Source organism: Haemorhous mexicanus, chromosome 12 (genome assembly GCF_027477595.1).
Source record: "Haemorhous mexicanus isolate bHaeMex1 chromosome 12, bHaeMex1.pri, whole genome shotgun sequence".
Classification (NCBI taxonomy): Eukaryota; Metazoa; Chordata; class Aves; order Passeriformes; family Fringillidae; genus Haemorhous; species Haemorhous mexicanus.
The window spans coordinates 8,370,250-8,392,559 of NC_082352.1; the positions used below are offsets into that span (position 1 = coordinate 8,370,250).

The window sequence follows — 22,310 nt, forward strand, 5'->3', positions numbered from 1 at the left end:
TTGGACAATATCCCCTCTGAACGAGGCACAGATATGGGGAGGAAGGTATGTCTCCTATGTCCATTACAAACAGGCTGCACAAAGCCTTCTATTAATGCTACGTATAATATGCCCCCAAAAAGTTACTCAAGGAGGTAAGTGAAGTGCATTGTCACAAACCAAAGAGCTGACTTGTGAGGTCAATGTAAAAAGAAGTAAGGCCTGTCTTTTTTCAGTAGAAGTTTAAATAAAATAACAACCAGCTGGAGAGTCTGTTTTAGGGTGACAAAATTAAGACTGGTATTTGAAACCTATTGTTAAAAATCCTTTGAAACTTCATTCCTGTTACTGTGTTCAAACATTTCTGTTCTGATGGACAAGTGAAATATGCTCATGCCCTAATAACTGTACTTTCAACACCCAGCAGAAGGCAGACAGCTCTTCTGTCTGGGCAACTACGCTTCACTGCAATTTTGCAAACCTACTTTAACAACTACCCAGTTCTCAGACATTAGTTCATTTGAGACATTGCTTTCTATATCCCCTTGTGCCAATTAAATAATGAACCCTTTCAACAGCAATTTATAAAATATTAAAAACTTAAGTTTCACTTTTACCTTAAAGTTATCATAAAAAACAAACTAATTTGCAAAAGAAGAAGGTCATAACCGCCTGAAAAGGAAACACAGCTTTGCTAAGACTTAAGAATTGGGGGAAAGAGGGCACAATTAAAGCCTTATACTAATAATATTAATAGACTTGCACTCTTTGTTCAACTCAAAACTAATACAAATGCAAATTTTCAGGAGGGAAGACTTACTACATAAATTAGTTTCAACTGAGGATCTCTAAGACCTTGCACCTACTGGTCCTATATACCCTGAAGGAGCTAAAAGCCTTTGTGAAGAAGTAAGCTGATTTTCTATTTTAAAATTCCTTTCTGGAATCATTAAAGCAATACAGAAGAAGATGTCTCATACAATAGTACGAAGGAGGCAAAGAGATATCTCTAACACAGGGTCATCAAAGTCACACTCAAAGAAACTTTTTTAAGCTAGCTCCTGCCTCAGCACAGCTTCTCCCCATTAATGATACTCACATGAACACCAGCACTGCAGCACATGAAATAAATACCTCATACACCCTAATTATTTATTTTCACAGTATACAAGTACAGAAGAGCACCCTGCTCTTCCCATTCTACAGAAGAAGACAACCACAAGATATTCCAGCTTAAAAAATTATTTTCAGAGTATTTCTATATATTTTTACTCTTAACTCTCTTTTTGCCTGTAAATTTTAGTATTTAATTAAGTATCTTGCTGGTCTTGGAGCTAGTCCTAAAAAGTTTTAAATACATACATGGCTACTCCCTATCCAGTCTTCTGGCAATGTATACTGTTGTAAATGTTTCAGAGATTGCACTTCCTATAATGACAGGCCTTTCAGATAAGGATGTGTGAGAATATAATAATAACCACAAAATTATTACAAAATGCATCTAATCAGCCAAAATGAGTTTGTACTTGTATTTAAAAATTAAACCTTCTTATTAACTCACTTCTACAAACAGGTTCTTATCCCTCCTCCCCTCCACACACACAGGAGAGGGAATTATGCATGAAACAGTCAAGGCAAAACACAACTACCACCAAGTGTGTGAGATTACTCTCACAGTTTTATAATATTTAGTATTGTATGCTTTTTTCCCTGTTGATATTTCACACTGTCTCAAATACAATTGCTTTAAAAATGTATTACTCGCAGTAAATAGTTTAGAAAGAAATTTATGCATTTTGGAAAAGGCTACTCAAGCAAAGTCCATCCTTTCCCACAAGGAACACTAAGACAAAGCTCAGACTTTCAGGGTATTTCAAAAGCATTAGCCTTTAAACCACACAGCAAGCTATGTGTCAAATGTGTAGTCATTCTCCATTCCGCAGGCTGTTTCTAAGAAATAGCTTAAGATTCTTCTCTGAAAAAAAGCCATGGATTTGCATTGTCTCCTGGATGAAATACTACTTCCAAAAAAGTACTGGAGCAGCGCCAACATAGACCCAGTAGAGGACACAGCTCCTTCCATGTGCAGTCAGGGTCCTGCTCCCCTTGCATGATTCCTTCGTCCTCCATCAGACAGAGCAGCTTTTATTATCAGTTAATTCACATCAACATCACCCACAGCTTTTTTGGTGTCTAACACACCTTCCAGAGTCCAAATCAAAGAGAGGTAGTGGTAGTTTTCCACAAAATGCTCCCATCCACACCTTCAGCTCTTGAACAGATTCTCAGTATACATAAGCATATACATAGTTGGGACCAATTTTCCTGTGGCTTTTATCTTACATACATAGTAAACGTGATGCTCAGCTGTTTCTTCACTGCCACAAGTGTCTCACTCCTTGCCTGCATATCTGAATGATGCTCAGCAGCCATCTAGGTTATGCTGCTGCTGGAGCACCAGGCTGTGATGCTGCTTCCCGGATGGGTGCATGCTGGCTTGCTCTGTTAGGTGAGGACCCCGAGCAGCTACACAGTATTTTACTTTAAAATGCTGTACAAGCATTAACTAATCTGCCCAGTGCCCTGCGAGGGAGGTGAGTATAACTCTCTCCTATTTCACAGATGAAGAAACAGACAGTTTAAGTGATCTGCCCCAGGCCACGCAGCACAGCAGAGGACAGCTGGGATTGCCGTGATGCTCCAGCCCCACGTCCCCAGCCAGGCTGCTGGGCTGCTCCCACCTCCCCTGCCAGAGGAAAACCAAGGCTCCTGCCTGGCCAAAGCAGAGACCTTCCCTTGGTCAGGCCCCTCAGCAAAGAAGGGGTCTCCTGGAAAAAGGCTCACACACCTAACCGCAGCGCAAGCTCAGGGGCTCGTGTTTTGAACTTGCCAGGGCACACTCTAAAAGCCTCCAACGGAATTCAGTGAATTTTGAAATATGAAATAGCGAGGAACAAGTCACTACAAACTACAGGGGTTTTTATTAATTGAGACCCCCATAAAAATACTGGTAGAATAAGAGAGGTTCCACAGTCTCCTCCTCTTACTACCCCGTGGTTTAAGCTTCTTAGAGCCTTTTAAGACGGATTGAACCAGAGGCTGTTGTCCAACTTTGTCACATCCAATAATCTGAGAAAAGTCTGACATGGCTTTCAGGTGAACCCGTGTAGTTCCTATTTACATGTCTCAGCTAAACCACTTGGAAAGACAGTTCAGTTCCACCATCCCCAGAGCCTCTAGGATTGTTCTCCTAGACCACCAAAAGAATGAGGTATTCTAACCAGAAATCATGATAAGTAGATTTCCTCTGCACAGCAGCCTTTCATATTTACAGGCAGCAAGATTTCTTTACATTTAGATCATTCTTTCACAGCTCCTTTATTAGTCTGAAAGGACTTGACTGGATTTCCTTATACCATGATTAGTCATTTTTAAGAAGCAGCCCTCTGCTTGCTACAAATACACTGGTAAAGGAAAAAAAATAATTGGGGACCACATTTCATATTGTTGAAATGAAGTCCAGCGAAGCCAGATTTTACACGACATGACAACGCACTAATGCCAAACTGACACAAATTCTCATCTATGCATTTTGGCTTTAATGGGTTAATTAGCTTGGCTGGATACAAATTTTAATTATCTGAGTTTGACATTAATGTCCTTGGAGTGTTGTCTATAAGGATTTGGGGAATCATAGACATTATTTTAGTTACTTCTGGAAACTGTGTGTTACACTGGGATTTAAATAGTAAGAACAGACAAGAATAGTGAGAACAGGTTGATCTATTTTGAAAAGTCAGACTTTGTGAAACAGGACAAACTGAAACAAACTGAAGCCTAATGTACCTGATCTTCAGGGGAGTCTCATGGATATAACACAGGAAATTGAGATTTAGAGTAAAGATCTTGGTGCCTAGCACAGTTTCTCATGCAGAAGATAACCAGTCTCAAACACAGTTATTTATACACAGAGTGTTGATACAGACCAGGAACAACCACCTACCTCAGTTACTGACAGTGGCTCAGCTCCTCCAGTGAGAGAACCAGGAGGTAGAACCTGAAGGCAGAACCTCAGTAGTTCATACTCTCACCATGGAAATTAGCTGTATTTTAAGTGCATTATTTTCTTACTTTATAGGGTCAGCATAAGTAGATCAATCACTTGAGGATTTATGAATGTATTTTCAATAAATATATATTTAATCAGCAACAGAATTTTTTGTTGCCAATATTTTTCCAGCAAACTATTACAGGTTACTTGAAACAATTAAGAAAAAAGAAAGCAGTGTCTACTAGAGCTTTTCAAAACACCCTTCTCTGTTCTACTATTCTTTTCTGTTCATTTTTCTAGAAATGGATTTAAGAGTGAAAAGAGAATCCTGATGACTTTTTGTATATATGGATTTAAGCTCTCTTTTTGCTTGCAACAAGACATGTAAATTCATTCCTTATAAAAGCAATTTCACCAGTTCTTTAAAATGCAGTCCAACCCTTTGTGCAGCAGCTTTTCACCCTTTAAAGACAATCTTCATTCTGTTTTCCATGTTCCCTTGGTACCAAAACCAAAGTCATTTGGATTTTCTTCTGTAAAAATTTGTACAGGCAATTTGGCTTTAGGAACACTAAGTAAATGCAATGCATTTCTCTTTTAGGTTCACACACCTATGTAATTGCTAGAATTATCTGAAGACATTTAAATTCCTCCTAAATGAAGGAGGGTGGCATTCAGACAACTCCTCTGTTGCCCAGTAAGAATCATAAAAAAGGTAAGGGCTTATTTGAATCACAGTATGTAACTTACAGAAAGGAGTCTATTCTCCTTACTTTGTTCCAGTGTGTTCTGGTTAAAATACCCAGACTGTGGTCCTGTGAGAAGCCAAACACCTCCAGGGAACTGCAGAGCAAATTTAGAGCACTTAGCACTGCATCGAATCAGCTCCTAACTTAACGAGGGTAAGGAAGTGAGGGAGGCTATCAAACTAAGAAGTGAAAATCGCAAAAAATTGTAAAAAAAAAAGTTTAAAAGCACAGTGGAACAGAATTCTCTGCTGTGCAGAAAAAGAGCAGAAAAATGTTGTTTTTTTTTTTTAATACAGAAAAGCAAAAGCTGAATCTTTTTGTAGCACTGCCTGCACTTTTTGTTCTCAACCCCAAAAACTGTGAGTAGACGAGTTAGTGTTACATTATTTAGAATATCAGGGAAGATATTCTTACCCTTGGATAAAACATTAAAACCTCTAAAGGCCTCACTCATTCACAGATGGGAAATGGAAAGCCTTCCTATCATGTGTTTTGGAGACAAAACCTTTTTTTCTGGAAATGCTGATAAGGAACAAATTCAAACTGGTCCTCATCCACCCGGATCATCTCATTAAAACAATGGTATCTTTTACACCCTGTATCCTGAGCTATCGGTCAATTTTGATTGACACAAATATTTGTATTAGGGGTTACACACTGCAATTTACAATTGGGGACTATCACAATACTGTATGTTAATGTAATCAGTATTTTCATTTCATGAATTCATTTGCAGCGTGACACTGCAAGGGTATTCTTACATATACTGAAGACACAATTGCTAAGTAGTTCAACAATTCTCCTTTAAGTGGGATTTTTTTTTAATCTGATAAATTTTTAACACAATAAAACCACTCCTAGTTCTGTGTGCATGCTTTAATTTCCCACCTTTTAAAATGTTTAGACACTTGGAATACCTAGCATACTGAATTAATCCACAAATATTTACAAGAAAAATCTATTTAATTTCTTTCTATAGTAACTACCACAGGGACTATTGTAATGAAAAATTTCCCATCTTAAAGAATTAATGCGATTACTGATATAGAGAAGAAATGTAATTTATATCATCACAAACACGTAAAAGATATAATCCCATATTCACAAAAAGAATCTTTATTCCCTCTTTGAATTCTGAGACAATACAGTCTCGCCTTGAGGAGAACAGAAATATTATGAAGTACCTTAAGCAAGATAATTGTAGGAGAAAAAAAGTACAATTGCATTATTGTTGTGCTAAACTGTGACATACTTAAAAAGCTAATTTCTTTTATTTTAATGGAATTTGGTGTGCATATCCTTTAATCTACTTCACTATTTCTTCACATTTTTACACACAAACATATGTGTGAAGTGTTTCCCATTATCTGTATTACCTGGTTTAATGAACTGCAATGAATTTAAAACAATTAAAAACATACTTGGCAATTCTATAAACTTCACTCTATTTATTAATTATTTTGGAACTAACCAAATACCTAGAATGTCACAAAAATGCACAGCAAATTAAAGACTACTGCAACTCAAATATTATTCAAGAAGACACGATCAATATTTGATGAAAAGGTAACATTTGACATGAGTGACTGTCCCAAATTTTACCAAATACATTTCAACCAATCACAGTGCTGAACAATTTGCATCTAAATCAAAAGCTAAGCAAACAGAAATATATCCCCAAAATAGGGCTTTCTACAGCTATGTCAGCTAAAGTGCATTTAAAATTCAGTACAGTCACCCTTCAATTACTCCTTTCAATTAAATAAATTTTAACCAAGAAATTAATCTGCTGTGGCTGGGCATTTCTCTAGTCCACAGAAGCAAACATTTTTTCACTCATTCTCTTTTAAAAAGCAAATTTAACAAAACTACTAAGACAAAAAAGATGACCTAATTAGTACTAAGTAATATTTAAAGCTTTTATATATAGTACACTCTCATTGCTACCCCTAACTTCCAAGGCTTTATCCTCACTGATATTGTTTGATTTATCTAGCACTACTGCTGCTTAAGCATGCAAATTCACATCCTCCATTCTTGTATGCACCCAACATGCACAGGAGTCAAACTGTAAAGAAAATGTCCTGTGAGCTTTGATTCAATTACCTGTAAAGCACTGGGGTGCTCCAAGGCCAGCAGGGACAGCCCTGGTGGTGACCAGAGGTCTCCAACACACAGACCCACACATGAGCCAAAGGCTAGAAGGAAAACTCCCCAGAACCAGCAAGGGAGAACACCCAAAACTGTTCTAGGAATCTCTTACCCATTTCTACCCAACAGACAGCCCCCCTAGACAACCTGAACCCTGAACAGATGCTCTCCCACTCCTCACCATTCAGCAGAGGGAGACACAAGAGACAGCATGCAATGAAAATGTCTTGTATTTATTTCCTTATAGTCCTAACTCCTGCTAAAGCACTGAATTATTAGAGCTGTACTAATTCAGTTTGTTTCAGTTATCTGAATGGATCTGACCAGCTAGTTATGAAAAAAAACACCCATCTAAATTAAACAGAGTAATATTGGATAAAAAAATGTAAGTCACTGAAGAAACAAACCACCAACAAATATAGCCAGGTTTATTTCAGCATGAGCCTCTCCTTGCTCTGTTCAGCCCCCAGTTCCTATATATCAAAGCCTTTAAGCACACACTGGCCTTAAACACATGCTTAAAAAAGCTTTGCCCTGTTAGGACCTTGCCAGGCACGCAGGACGTTGGGCACTGCTGGCAGTGTAATCCCCTGCAGTGAGCCTGCCCTCTTTTTCCAGTGTGTGACCTACTCTTGGAATTTATGTCCAAAACAAAAAGATTATGTACAAAAATCAAATCCCATTGTGTCAATGTGAAGATAATGCCCAATACACAGCACCCTGTAAACTATGCTCCCAAAATGCCACTGAAAACAGAAGACACACCTGTGAAAGCAACTACAGTGCAATAAACACACAAAAGAGACTTTCAACTAATACTTGCCAAACATCAGTCTTGCAAATTTGTGCCACAAGCAGCCAACTCATATTACATAGCAATGGCCTACAGGTCTTTCACATACATAACTTTTCTCCTTAGAACAAACTAATAAAATCCCTAATATTCTCTAAGTTGCACTCATTTTGCATGAAAATGGTTTAAAGAGTTTAAGTCAGTTGTATTTTTTAAGGGACAAAAGTGTATCTAGGAAAGAAGTAACCCCTTTTCAGAAGCATGTATACTAATATGTTTTTTACCATCTAAAACTGAGAACAGTCCTTAAAAAAAAAGTTTTTAGTTAATACCAGTGTTTTGGAGCCTCCCACTGGCAGCCATCACACAGCTGAAGTGAGCTATCAGCTTGAATAGGGTTTATATCCAGCATCAATGACTATTTTGCTTTGAAAGAAATTAGTATTTCTGAGTTTGTATTTTAAATGCAATTTAAAAGATCATAAAGGAAAGAATCCAGCATTTATTGTGTGTCTCCCAGCAGACTACTTAATGTTCAAACACCTACTATGCAAAGGTCAAATGATTTCACTGAATGTAACGGTGACAAAAGTATTCTGCAGCACTGAAAAAAATATCAGATGATCAAAGAAAAAGATCTGGACCTGAGATCTCACAAGAGTCACAATAAATAATGTAGATTCAGTTCAGTAAGAAAGAAAATTGCCAAGTTGTGTCAGGAGAACCAGATTAAGAGAGATAATAGGTAAAATACAAATTACATACTTTTGGCAATGCTCTTCATAAAGAAGTATTTTAAAGTAATAGAGCAAATGAATTTTTAGTAAAAAAATCCTCCACTCTTTTTACATTAATACTGCCTGCACAGAATTGCAAAAAAAAGCTTATTCAGATGGGGAACCTCTAGGGTATTCTGCTGCAGGCAGCAAAATGGATAGCTGCAGTCAAACAAAAATCCAATGTAAATAGTTGTAATATACACAGGGCAAAGCTGCAGTGAGCACCCACTGAGGAATGGGACAGGTTACAGGTAAACCAGCATGAAAAAAAATCAAACGCTTTTCTGAAGCAAACAACAAAGGCTAACAGGCACCATTTTATTTTCCATTTTGTTGTGGTTTTTCTTCCTTGACATTTACATCAAATATTTTAGGTTCTCCTCCTTTCTACCATAAAGAAGTTCCAAAGTGCACCATGCACATCTCTTGCTCTGGTCCTGGCTCTTCAAAGCCAAGACCTCAACAGCAGCTACAAAGAGCTGGAAACCAACCCAGGAACTGCCTATCTGCCCCTGTGATGGGTTACTATGTAAGATGAATTTGGTGGTGATCAACTGCACTGGACCTGGGGAGATCCAGGAGATCACTCCACACCAGAGGAACATCAAGGGCAGGAGGCAAAAATGCAGCTGAGCAGCAAGTATAAAAACCAACAAGCAGGAGCAAAGTATGTGTAGAGAGAGGGGGAAAAAACTGAAAACTACATGGCCAAAAGAAAAAAAATATTAAAACCCATAAAAGCAAACAAACAAAAAGAAAATCAAAAAAGAACCCAAAAACCCAAACAAAAAAAAAAAAAACCAACAACAACCAAAACACAGGAGACAAGGCAGTAAACAAGTAAGAAATAAGACAAGGGAACAAAATATAAGGAATAAGGTAACCAAGGGCAAAAGCACAAGGCAGTGGCTACATCTCCTCTTTGTTGCATTAAAAAAAAGTGAAAGAGGGTTTTTAGTTAAGTTTTTTTTTCCTAATTAGACATATCCAATCAAGTCTCAAGCAATGATGGAAAATAAGGTGCTAAGCTAATACTACACCTGAATGGGACTTGTGTTTGTGAGCTCACAAAAAGAAAAAAAAGAACAGCGTAGATATCACTAATTTTATATATTAATACACAGAACATAATTTTAACCATTAAATTATGTTCAGAAACATACATACGTTTTTTTCTGTGCTCAACCAGCTCAATAGCCTGCTTTGCTGAGCATTTGGAAAACCAGTTGTCCCCCAGTAGAACAGTGATTTCATTGGTGTGGACAAGCTTTCCTGGCATGAAGGCAAGAGGACCAAAAGGTACCTGTCAAAGACATAGACATCAGTAATGAAAATAAAACTTAGGCAGTCATACATGTCTTAAGTTTTTTTAAAAAGTAAAACAGATTTTAGAAAAATAAAAATTCTATAGCAGATATTTAGTGAATAACCCATCAGAAATATTCAAATTACCAGATCCATTTTAATTTAGTACTGTACTTACAAAATCTGTAAACTTGAATTCCACCAGACAACTTATTTTGTGACACAGAACTATAGTACAGCTGAATGCTCACTTGGAAAACAAATTCACTTCAGCTGAACATATAAACCTTGATAATAAAAATTATTTTAATTACATGCAGACTACATTCATTTCTTAATAAAAGCCAGATTAGCTTTGCTAAAATTTTTTGAACTATTTAAATAGGTATGATCAACTCAAAGATGAGCTGCTCTTCTCAGAATCTGTCTTGCTAATAGTAAGTACCCAGAAATTCCAGTGCAAGACACTGGGGCTCCCAGCAGGACCAAGAGTGTTTAATCTCACTCTGCTGGGTCATTCACCAGGCTGCAAACCTCAACCTCCCAGGGATGCTCCACAAGCAACTCTCACCCTCTAACTGCTCTCCAGGCATAAGGACAATAGATAAAAGCAGAACACCTCAGGCAGGAGGGCATAGGTGATAATCACATTTTAGAACTTTACATCTGCTTCCTAAAATGTGAATCCCCCATTTTAACAAGCATTGCAACATCCAGGACACTGGATTTATTATTTAAGACATCCTCTACTGCCCAGATTTTACAGGCAGTGCTTGGGCAAGTCCTCTGGGTGAGGAGGAGCCTTGGCCACCCCTACCCCTGTCCCCTGAACCTGCCTGGCATCGTGACCCCCAGCCCTATTGCCACCTGCCTGGCTGCCTGTGGGAAATTTGGAAACCAAAATCAAATTAGATCTAAAATGGAGGTGGCATAAAGTCCACAGCCACATCAAGTCTCTCTCTTTTAAGGGTAAAAAGAGATCTATCTCAGACGGTTTTATCAGCTCCCTCTACTTTATTCCTTCCTCCTCAGTTCCTCAGCACAGCCACTTGCTTTCTCATTGTGTTTGTGCTGAAGCAGAGCCCTTGGCCAACTGGATCTGTCTCCTTGGAAAGCAATCTTCCCTCTCTTCCATATCCAGGAGGGTCCCAGTGCTGGAAACAGCTCTCCAGCAGGCAGGACCCTGACACTCAGACTATGCACAATGTGCTTTTCCTACACGTGTGCCCTCCCTGACTTGGTTTTAAAGTAGCAGACTGCACGAGCTGCCTGCTCACTCTTCCCCCAAAACGATGAAAACAAAATTAAAAGCATATGAAAATATTTGGCTAACAGGATAGGAACTGTTTCTATACATTTAAAGTAACAGATGTGAGTTAACATTGCTGCTTCAACTAAGAATAAGCACTATCTAGCTTTCTTTAAAAACAGAGTTTCTATGCTTTGAAACAACACAATCTTTATGCTTTACATCATGTGGCCACACATACACACATGAGAAATGGACTACACACAAAAGCCAGAGCTGTATCACCAGCACAGAAAAGGGAAAGCCTCCCTTTTCCCACACGGTGAAGTGTACTCCAACACTGTCTTATTAAAAACCCAACTTGGTATCTAAGCCAGGCTGCCAAGGAAGACAGCAGTCAGGCTACTGAATGCTGAAATCAACCACTCAGTTATGTGCAGTACAATTTCCCTGTCTTCAAGGATGTATCTTGAGTTGAACCTGAGAAAGGAAGAGGAGAAAAAGAAAGAGAAGCCAATTTGTTCAAAATTTTAGTGAGTGCAAGCCAACAGGGCAAATTTTACACAGGGAGCTGTGCAGTTGTTAGGGAAGATTCAGAGCACCAGAAAAGATTGCTATGTCAATGGGAAGATTGGTGGAACAAAAATTAGCAGCACCTTTTTATGTAGAAATCAATGTTCTAGGGTTTATTTCCATGAATCAGGAAATACTACAGACACTTGCTTCTCAGGAAATGACTAAGTACCATAATTCAGTCATAATTATCGTTTTCTATACAATAGATTTACATATCAAACATGTCAGGTTTTGTGTTAAGCATTTATGTCATCAGCTTTCAGTTGTCAGTAACACTGTAATTTATAATGGATTTCAAGGAAAAGAGAAAGAAACAAAAGCAAAAGTTTATTATCATAACAAATGTAACCTTACTAAGTACTGGCAACCTGACTAGCACCTCACCCCCAGTGCAGGCAGCTCAGGTTTAACAGTTTTAGCCCATTTTCCTGTGTGACCTCTGCCATGTACATACCATAACATCGTAGGACAACTTGTCAGGCAATGTCTGGAGTCGCTCCTGAAGAGCCTCATAATCACTCTCCACCTTTTTCCTGTTGACAAATTCAAGTTGGTTCAATTTCACAGCTAAAGAGTTAATAATTTTCTGCTACTAAATCAAAAACACACCAAAACCACAGAAAAATGAACAGTTTTACTCTAACACATACAGCTGACAGATTAATAACTCATTTCTAAAAGACATGGGATGACAAACATAATAGCTAGATTATTTTCTAATAATGTGTATTAAGGTAGGTAAATGATTATTTTAGATTGTGCATGTCTTGCTCAGAATTAGAATTTTTCATGGTGCAAAGAAGCAGTTCTTTCATTAGGATTTGGAGTATTTTACTCCATGTTCAAGCCCAAATTATACCACCACCAATATTTAGAAAAAGAACTGAAAATCCAGTTTATGCTTTTTAAGAGGCAAATTCTTCAAATTATCATTTGTAATACAGAGCTCATATACTGACCTCGGTTTGAGCTGACATAAATGAGCAAAATTTTAATTAATTCTGATTTTGCCATGAACTTTGTATTCCTATCAAGAGTCAACACTCCTGAAAGATGGCTCAATCACCATGATGCTGTCACATCTTCAAGCATCCCTTTCTGATACTTCTCTACCTAAACTGTAAAGGCTCATGCTACGTGTTGCTACCCAGGAGAGAAATGGTTTGGTGAACTGGGACGAGGAATTCATTCCCATGGCAGACACCTGGCTTTTCACAGGACTTTGCAAGAAACAGTGTTTCAGTGGCTGCAGGGATTTTACTGTGTGCAAAACAAGCAACTACACTCCCTCTAAAAAAGCCTTTTTTTGTAAAGGCATTCTTAAATTTGTCTGGAAAAAGTCTTTTACTGGATCCCTGCCATTCTAAAGATGGTCAGAAATCAGCTCCTCCATGAAGTAGCTGGCATATAAATGTCAGGTTTGATGGTATTGTTTACTTGTACTTCAAAACAATAAACATATATATGGTAGTAAATTCTGCAATAAAAGGCAACTGAAAGCACAGAGCAGCACACTTAGCAATGCTGACCCAAGATGCAAATTACAGGTTTTCTGAGGATGATTCAGGAAGCCAATCTATAAATGTGCTGAAAAATGAATGTCATAGTTGATAACACAACTCTCAAAATATTACTATTGATTTTCTTAGATTCATAAGCAGAGTGAAATCTTTTTCAGCATTCATTTTGAAAAATTATCTGATACTCTTATGTTTGACTCATTTGCTTCACAGTTGAACTCTGGTGTAACCACCCAACTTTATACCTATTTAAAGTTGTTGAACTCATCCTGGAAAAAAAAAAATTTAGGTTTTTATGCCACTTGGACATTAAAACAATATTCCACAGAACTGATTTACAAAAGATGCTTGCTGCTGCTTTGCTCTGACAGCAGATTTCTCCCAGACATTTTAGGCAAGTCTTTCTGTCCCTTGCCCACATGAGAGTGAAAACATAATTCACATCCTTCAAAGAAGAAGGACAAACTCATGAATCTTAGCAAAATGCACTGAGATGTTTTGGGGGAGGAAGGAATATAATGAAAACTTGGTGTCAACAATAACAATCAATTACTTAATGCTATTTACAGAACCCAGCCTTCGCCTGGAGAGATCTGGATTTGAGAAATGGACTCCAAGCAGCCACTGAAAAACAAGGCCTGGCACAAGTCTCAAGTGCAGGAGAGGACTCAATGGGAAGAGCCTGGCATGAAAATCCCCCCCTCACAGCAGGATTAAACATTTCCATCATTTCATGGCTGAAAGTCACTCAACATTTCTTCATTAACCTGAAAAGAAGACACTAAGGTCTGACTGCTGCGTGTTACTGAATAATCTGATCAGGGTCCAGGAGAAATTGTTTGCCACAGAAGCTGTGCTACTTTAGAAGCAAAGCATCCTGCTTTTTGTACTGGGACTTCAGCCCTTTGCTGAGCAAACCTCCACCATGGCAATCTCTATGAGCGGGGTGACATCCTGAACTGGGCCATGCAGATAAAGAAAATTTAAACTGATCATTTTAAATAACTGGCCTCACACAGCATTACTTAAGGAAGGAACCTCTCTCTCCAAGTATAGCTGATGCTTTCACAAGCACTGGGGTGTGCCAGTGCTACAGTCTGCCACAACAAGCACTGAAGAACCAAAGGGAACAGGGAGGAGGAATACTGGGACTCCAGCTATGAACATGTCCCTAGAAGGGGAAATGCATCTCTAGCTATTAATCCCATACCCAACCCATTATTGGATTCATGGCTTTAGAAATATACTTCAAAAAGTGCACTGAAAAATGGAAAAGAAAATAATTTAATGGAAATATATTGAAGCTGAGCATTTTAAGACCCTATTGTTATTCAACCAATTCTATTCAACAACCTTCTGTGTCACTGACTACTTAAAAGGTCTTACATGAACAAATAATTCAGTTGAAACAAGAGCACTCAGCTCTTGCACAATCAAGATCTAAATAAAAGCACTACATTTTAAATTTTTTTTATAAAATAAAGAATTGTATGGATGCTATACAAACTGCTTTCCTATATAAAAGAAATCAGTAAGTTATTTTTTTCATTAGAGGTTCTGTGGCCAAAACCCCCAAGTTCATGGGGTCATTGCCAGCTTGCACAAAAGCAAACAGAGGAGCAACTCCTCTTTCCACAGCCAACACTCCCAGGCCACTCTACAAACCTCAGCCCTTGTAAAAAGGAAAATAATTGTCACAATTTTCCAAATGCTCAAAAATCTGTTCAAATTTTGCAGCTTTCTGCCAGATAGTTTATTTCTGAAAAGCCCTGTCTCTGAGTAGAAGAATGCACATGCAGAATTTCACATGGGAGCCAGTAGGCACAGACACTGCAAAGCTCCTGAGAAAGTGCATGAGCTGGAGATATTCTGCCTGCCTTCACCACAGCAGCACCAGTAGGCACTTCAATATTTCCCTTATTGAAAATTAATGCAGCCTCTGAATTTTAAACATAAATGAAACATATTAGTTTTAGATTATTTTTGCGAGCCAATAGTCAGAATTTAATATGATGATGTGTATAGATTGCCTTGATTTTTTTTCCCTCTTATCCAGCGCTTGCAGCCTATGTGCATTTAAACTAAAAACATTTGATACACACTAAATATAAATTATTTGCTTGGAGATCTTTCAGGCATGAAGAAAAAGCCTCTTAAAATAAATTTAAAATATTATATGCTTGATGGTGTATAACCAAAGGTTTAATCTCACCACTAAAGGGGCAGTTGCTGTGATTCTGCAATAACCCTGCAGACAATAATCAAGACAGCTCCTGTTGTTCTCTCAAGTAAAATCATGGTAAACACAGCATGGATATATCGTAATTTGATATCTGTAAGATCAACTGTTATATCTCACAGTAACTCATAATATAAGATTTCATTCACTATTAAATGTACATTTTCCTCAGATGCCATACAAAACTATTATTTACTAGGTATGTTTTCTATTAACCATAGATTGCCAACAGAGAAAAAAATGCCCAGAGATAATTTTTTTAATATAAGAAACCATTTATTTGAAGTATTAAAAACTAAGCTTTAGCATGTACTTTACATTGTGGCGGGGGCTATCAGTGAAACATTACTTTCCACATTGTTTCAGCACATAGAGGGGAACAAGTGCAATTTCCCTACTTGCTCCATAGTTAGAAAACAACAATAATTCTACCCTGGGAGCACCTTTTCAACATTCAGGCAGATTAAGCATTCATCCAACAAGGTTACATGGGCAAAAATGACAGATGAGATAGGTTTTTAAGGCAGAAGTATAAACACTGAGGCTCACTGTATTTGTAATTTAATTGTATCAGTGAGAAATAAATATATTTTAAGAAGAGTACACAGCAACAATTCTGAGCTATCACTAACTATAATCCCCAAAACATGCCAGCAGGATTGGATTCCCATCACAATAAACAGCAATACTTTACTAAAACATAACTAGCTTACTCATCAGTATTTTAGACATGTAGACTTTTTTTACTTACCAGTGCTGGATTTTTTCTTGGCAGCCAGTGACCACCTGTCATTAAAACAGATAACTACTCGTGAAAAAAACAAAGCTAAGCACACAGCTGCAATGTCAATGCATCAGAAACTAGAACAGGAGCTTTACAGATTTGGTGCTGCCTCTATCCACATTTTTATTTGTCAGGGCAAAGGCGTGTGAATGGTCGTTCTTAAGCAGCACACTCTATCACAGGCTAATGCAGAGTGATAACCACAGAAAAAAATCACAGCTTTTCATTTCTTATTTTGGTACAATACCTGCTCCATAACTATTAGGTGACACACGATCTGAGATAAGTAGCAGTTTGTGCAATCTGCCGATCTATTTTCAGTGTTATATGTTTGCAGAATAAGAAAACAACATAAATTATAACAAGACATCAATGTAACTCCCATACTCCAGTCATTAAAAAGCAAAAGAAATTAATCTCACGGCACCAAAACCATTTTTCCTCTATCACTACATCCACAAATGTCTCCACTGGCCATTTTAACTTGAAAAAGCCCAAATTAACTTTGTGCTGTGTAAATATATAGGTATTTGACACCATGATGGGCTGCTGGCTTCTCTTCCTTCTGGGTGTAAAAAAGGCATTTCACTTACTTCCTTAAGCCACAGGCTTTCCCAAAAGATACAAAAGAATTTACAAAATAAAGCACATTGTTACAATTAAATACTTTTATCTTTTTAACTGCAATTTTTTTAGACTATATATAGCAAACAGGCAGGATGCTGAAACCTGTGACCTTCTCTGCCACAATTATATGGAGATTTTGTCTTTCAAACCATATTCTGATCTCTGAATAATAGTTACCAAAAATACAACACAAACAATTTCATTCAATTATATGAAATGCAATGAAGCCATGAGGCAGTTAAATATGTCTAGACAGCTTCTCAATATAAGTGTTTTCTAGATTTTTTTTTACAAATTTCGTTTTTCCTATAGCCAAAATAATGCTAACATTCAAAAGCAATTAATGAGAAAATTTGCAGAGAAAACAATAACATACATTCAAGTACCACTGAAATCACTGGAGCAGATAATTCTTTTTTTTTCCCCAAACAACAGAGTGAAAGACATTTTTTTTTTTCAGTTAGCATATGTGCAGCTTTTGCACAACAGATCTCAGACCCTGCACTTCCTACTCATGTAGGAATAAAAAAAATGGGACTACTTTGTGAGCTAATAATTCTTTAAACAGAGCAAAGTTCTTAAATGAAAAGGATCAGCTTTACATTTGTGGTTACGTTATTTCATAATCCATCAGGAAAGTCAGCCAGGTAGCTCATCCCACATAAGCCAAGTTTAAATTTATCATTTGCTTTAAACTCCTACAAATCAAATGCCTAGCAAAATATCTTCCTTAATGTGCAAGGCAACTATTTTTAAGCTTCAGAGTAAATACACAGACTTGTACAGGACATCAAGCCAGAAATCTAATTCATACTATTAATATGAAGCCCATTTTAAGAGTAAAGTTTCTGCAGAAGACATAAATTGTCTGGTAACAAAGCTAAGGCACTCTGGAGCCTCTCACTAACAAGTTGAAGAGTCCAAGCCTATTCTATCCCCATCCTTCATCCTTTCACATTTGGCAGTGATTGTGAAGTACACAACGTAATTTAGCATACAAAAAATGTTTATGAAATCCTTTAAGAAAGTTTCCATTTAATTGCCCCATTACAGATGAAGATGGAAAAGACAGGAAGCTTTCCATTCCCAATACATGACTTTCCATGCATGAAGTGAGCTGAAAGCACAAAAAGAAAAGCCCTGCAAACCATAAGAGCAGCATGTTCATTAACCTCTACATGATAATCCTTTCGTAGCTGCATATTAACTAGTTACATATTCATAATCATTTACATTATTTAGAGGACCTTCTATGAAAATTTCCAGGCTATATCCATTAGCCACAATGTTAAAGGTTGCAGAAGATAGTCTACTTAATGTTTCCAGGAAGCTTTTTTAATTAGTAAATATGTAAATTGGGCACATATGCTTTTTATGTTTTTAAGAAATAGTCCATCAGCAAAACAGCATAGGGGCATATGCTGTTTCCATCACCCTTTATCCCCCTTAAAAAAAAAAAAAAAAAAGAGAAAAATCAATAATACCAATCAATTTTAATTTAATTCTTCTTCTTTGATATAATCTCTCTTGAAGGGATACCAAAGGGTGGAACCAACAACAAACCTTTTCATTTCAGTGGCCAGCATAAAAAGAGACCTTTTACAGAAGTGCTAAAATACACCACCTTAAAAATGTTGCAGGCTGCACTTCTGGAACTGAAGTCTATTAAAGAATAGAGAGAATAAACATTGAAAACCAGATGGAGATCAATTATGCATATGACCTTTATTAGGTCAGTCCCACTGTTTGGATAACAACTGGTCTTATCAAAGCAAAGGAACAAATAGATAAATATATAAACAAATCTTTGATTATTTGCCTTTAATCAAACACAGAAAAATCATTAGTCTATCTTCCACACACAATTTATAACCAGAGTTACAATTAAAGAATGAAAAACCCTTTTAGGGTAAATAAAGTAAATGACCTGCTTGTTTATCCACTTGAGTTCAATTTACCTGGACAGTTAGTGCCACCAAGTATGCCTTACTTTTAAGGCATCATAGTGAAGTAGTATCAACAAACTCTGAATTCTGCCCTTTTAAACAAAAAATGTATTAGTTTGTGAATGCACATGGTTATCATTGGCTTATCTGCATACTAAAATATTTATTAAACTACTTTTGCAGCAGACTTATTACCTAATCATGGGTCTGGTTATTAAAACAGGATCCACTGTCAGAAAACATATTCCATAGTCTTAAAAGAAAGCAAATGGGCAAACATCTTGTTTCCTTCCTTTTCACCAACAGCCAGTTGTGAAAATGCAGTGCTTCCAAAGCCCCTGACCCACCAGAACCACACCTGTGAGCTCCACTGCAGCCCCTGGGGACAGGGGAGAGGCCACCCCTGCACACATTCCTGCTGTATTAAACCCAAACCCTTCCAGCAGGTTATGTGCTTGTTCTGCTCTCACTGCTACGTGCCTGAGCTATTTCTAGGGCTGCCTGTGCTGCTGCTTTTAGGGAATCCCTCGTTTGTAGGTGTCACAAGCAGAGCACGAGGATCAGCTTTAGAGCTGCGATCATGTCCCAGGTGTCCCCAGTTCCACCTCACCAGTGTGATCCCAGGGCAGATTGCAGGCTAATGACTCCAAATCACCCCCAGGCAGCTCCTACCATCCAGCCAAGGACTTCATTAGCTGACCTAAGACAGAGAATTCCTTCACTCTGCAACACATTCTCCCTCCCTATCTGTTTATATATTTATATGCTACCTTCTCCATCATCTTGCATTCAAAGAGTTCAAAATCTCCTCCATGAATTCAAGCAAGCTGCACTTTGAAAAGGCAGTGCACTGATTCTGCAGGCTGAGTTACAACCACTGACTCTGCTCAAGGCTGGGAAGGGAAGCCAGAGCTCCTAACTCAGCAGCCAGGCTCTACAGTCACTTCCAACATTTCCCTGGCAATGAGCACAGGTGAAAAGGATGCTGTAGCACAAAGCAGATCCTTACCTGTACGTGCCATGGGTCTCCAACCTATCCCACATCACCCCAGCAGGCTTTCAGCCTCCTGCACAAGGGCACCTCCTTCCTGCAGCTTATTTTTCCTGATCTGTTACTTCTGCAGGTGCTCCCATTACTAAGAGCTGAATATAATTCTCTGTGGTGCTTCTGATTAACAAAGTGGTGGCACAAAGAGGTCTCTTCTCCTCTCCATTCCCACACTGCATTGTTTTATTCAGGTACTTCTCCAAGGTGGGGGGCATGCAAGTGAATGTTGCTCCCTACTGAGCAGCTGGGCACTGCCTACCAAGGTGCTGGGTTCAGCACACAGAGGGCAATTCTCTTCATCCCTTCTGAACAGCACTAAGACAAGCTGCCAAGTCAGAACCTTATTTATGTCTCAGCTTGTGAAAAACTGTAAGGAACAGAGCTGGTCCTGGTATCACCTGCAGGCAGTTTGGGGCACCAATGCTAAACCTGCTCTATGTGAGCCACATAGTTATGTTCAAGCCCAGAGAAATAGAAACTTTAAAGTTTCCATGATAGAAGTTAAATTTAATGAAAATGATGAAAATAAAAATGTTGTATCAGATTAGGAAGAGGTCCTAAATGAATGAGAGGCCATTTCCACACTTGCAGGTATGAAGGTGGAAATGTGAAGCACAGCACAAAAGCCAAGTTTCCCTTTAAACAAGTTGCAAGTTAGGCCAAGCAAATGTCTGCTGGTTCTACATGCACACTTGAGCACTTTGCTTCAAAACTGTGGCTCACAATCTGGCTGGTCTTCTGAAATTAGAAGCTAGGGACACAGATCTAATCCCAGCTCTGATTCTGTTTCTTCTATATGGCCTTAAGCAAATCACAACCTCTCAGTCTACATTTCTTCATCTGCAAAATGGGGATAATAGTATTAACCTACCCACCTCAGAGTGTTTAATGATGATTAATTAATGTGAGAAAAGCACTCTAAAGATGTAAGAGCACTATATAAGTGATAAAGCATTATTTACCACTTGAAAAGTAATCTGAATAAAATCAGATATGCAAGTAATTTGTTTACATGTAGCAATAATATAATTTGTGACTATTTAATCTTGAATTAGTCTCACTTTAAACATCCCTTTCAATCACATTTCCAGTTACTTAGGGAAAAATGACAGTATGGAATACTTTTTGTGGAAGCAAAGCAAATAATGAGGTGGTAATTAAAGTAAGGGTCTAATAAAGTCTAAAACCAATGACTTGCCTTCAGGAGACTGTCCCTGCCATTTGGGACTATAAAAATATCTGTTTCAACCTAGGTCCTGTTGTTCAGAACCTTCCAGCAGTGAATGCTGACGTGTATTCCTGACATGCAGATCCATGTTTACAAGGCTCATGATAAATCCAGCATCATTTCCATTACTGACTTCCTTCAGGTGACTCCAACTCTGCATAGCTCTAAATGTTAAATATTCCACATTCAAGTATTTACTGTGGTTCATACATGCACATGAACTGCCTCCATCTGGAAATGTTTGCAGTATCAAAAGCCTCTCTGCCATGCAACTCATGCATGAGATTTCCCCCTTGTACCCCCAACCACTAAAATTTTACCCATGAAATTACCAGTTCACATACCACTTTACATTACAGAACACTAATGGGTGGTCAAATATTTAATCATCTCTTGGTAACAAGGATGTAACAAGCCACAGAAAAAAATAAACATTTAAAATGAATTTTCATTTTTTCCTCTAGGAAACTACACAGTACTTGCCTAGAACACAGCAATCACTGATGGAGAAAGACAGAATTAACATTTGTACAATTGTTTTTCCTAGAGCCCCATTTTCAATCAAAAAATGAAATAAAACTATTAAAAATTCTTCAGTCTGTTGGCACATTGTACGATCTAATGCAAAAGGAAGAAAGCACTTCTGAATTCTCATATTCATTTATTAAATCATATTACTCAAAAATGCTACATTCCAACAAATTATTAACATAAAACCCCCTTTGGGTGGAAACTTTTTCCTTTTGAAGAAATGGGTTTGGGAAGAATACTGCAGGAAAAGAGAGAAAGAAATCTGAATCATGGCAAACATTTTTTCTTAAAGTAAAAAATCTGACTTAGAAATATAGCCATGATTTTGACTTTTCTTTACAAGAAAACAAGTGAGATCTACTATTTTTTTATTAATTGTGAACACACCTGTGAGTCTTGCAGTTTTGCAGAAAAAGTAGTACATAACTATTATTTATCAATAAATAAATACTAAGTTCTAACCAAAATTATTTTGGGGAGCTCAAAAATTCTACACAGCAAAAGATCCCATGGGCAGCAGGATGTCTTCTGCTGAGTGAGTTCACTAACTCCGACCAACTGAAGTGGGGCAAGCAAGGAACACAGAGTAAGATCTCATCCTTCACTGGCACCACTCCAGTGTCCATGTCCTGTAACTTCATCTTGAAACAGAGATAAGAACTCAAAACTTACTATTTCAGCTGAGGTCAGGTAAATATATCTGTGTGGCTACACCACAGCCAGACTGGCTCAGGGACCTAGAGAGCAGCAGAGCA

At 37.8% G+C, this 22,310-nt stretch overlaps 1 protein-coding gene across 1 annotated transcript in view; it reads right to left on the reverse strand.

Moving 5' to 3' along the window:
• The window catches only part of URI1 (URI1 prefoldin like chaperone), a 40,857-nt gene that overhangs the window by 13,308 nt on the left and 5,239 nt on the right, over positions 1-22,310 (reverse strand). The window contains exons 2-4 of the mRNA XM_059857006.1: positions 16,143-16,177; positions 12,087-12,165; positions 9,670-9,805 (exon numbers count right to left, since the gene is read on the reverse strand). Of these exons, the coding sequence (XP_059712989.1) occupies positions 9,670-9,805; positions 12,087-12,165; positions 16,143-16,177 (250 nt within the window). The remainder of the gene's footprint in view (positions 1-9,669; positions 9,806-12,086; positions 12,166-16,142; positions 16,178-22,310) is intronic.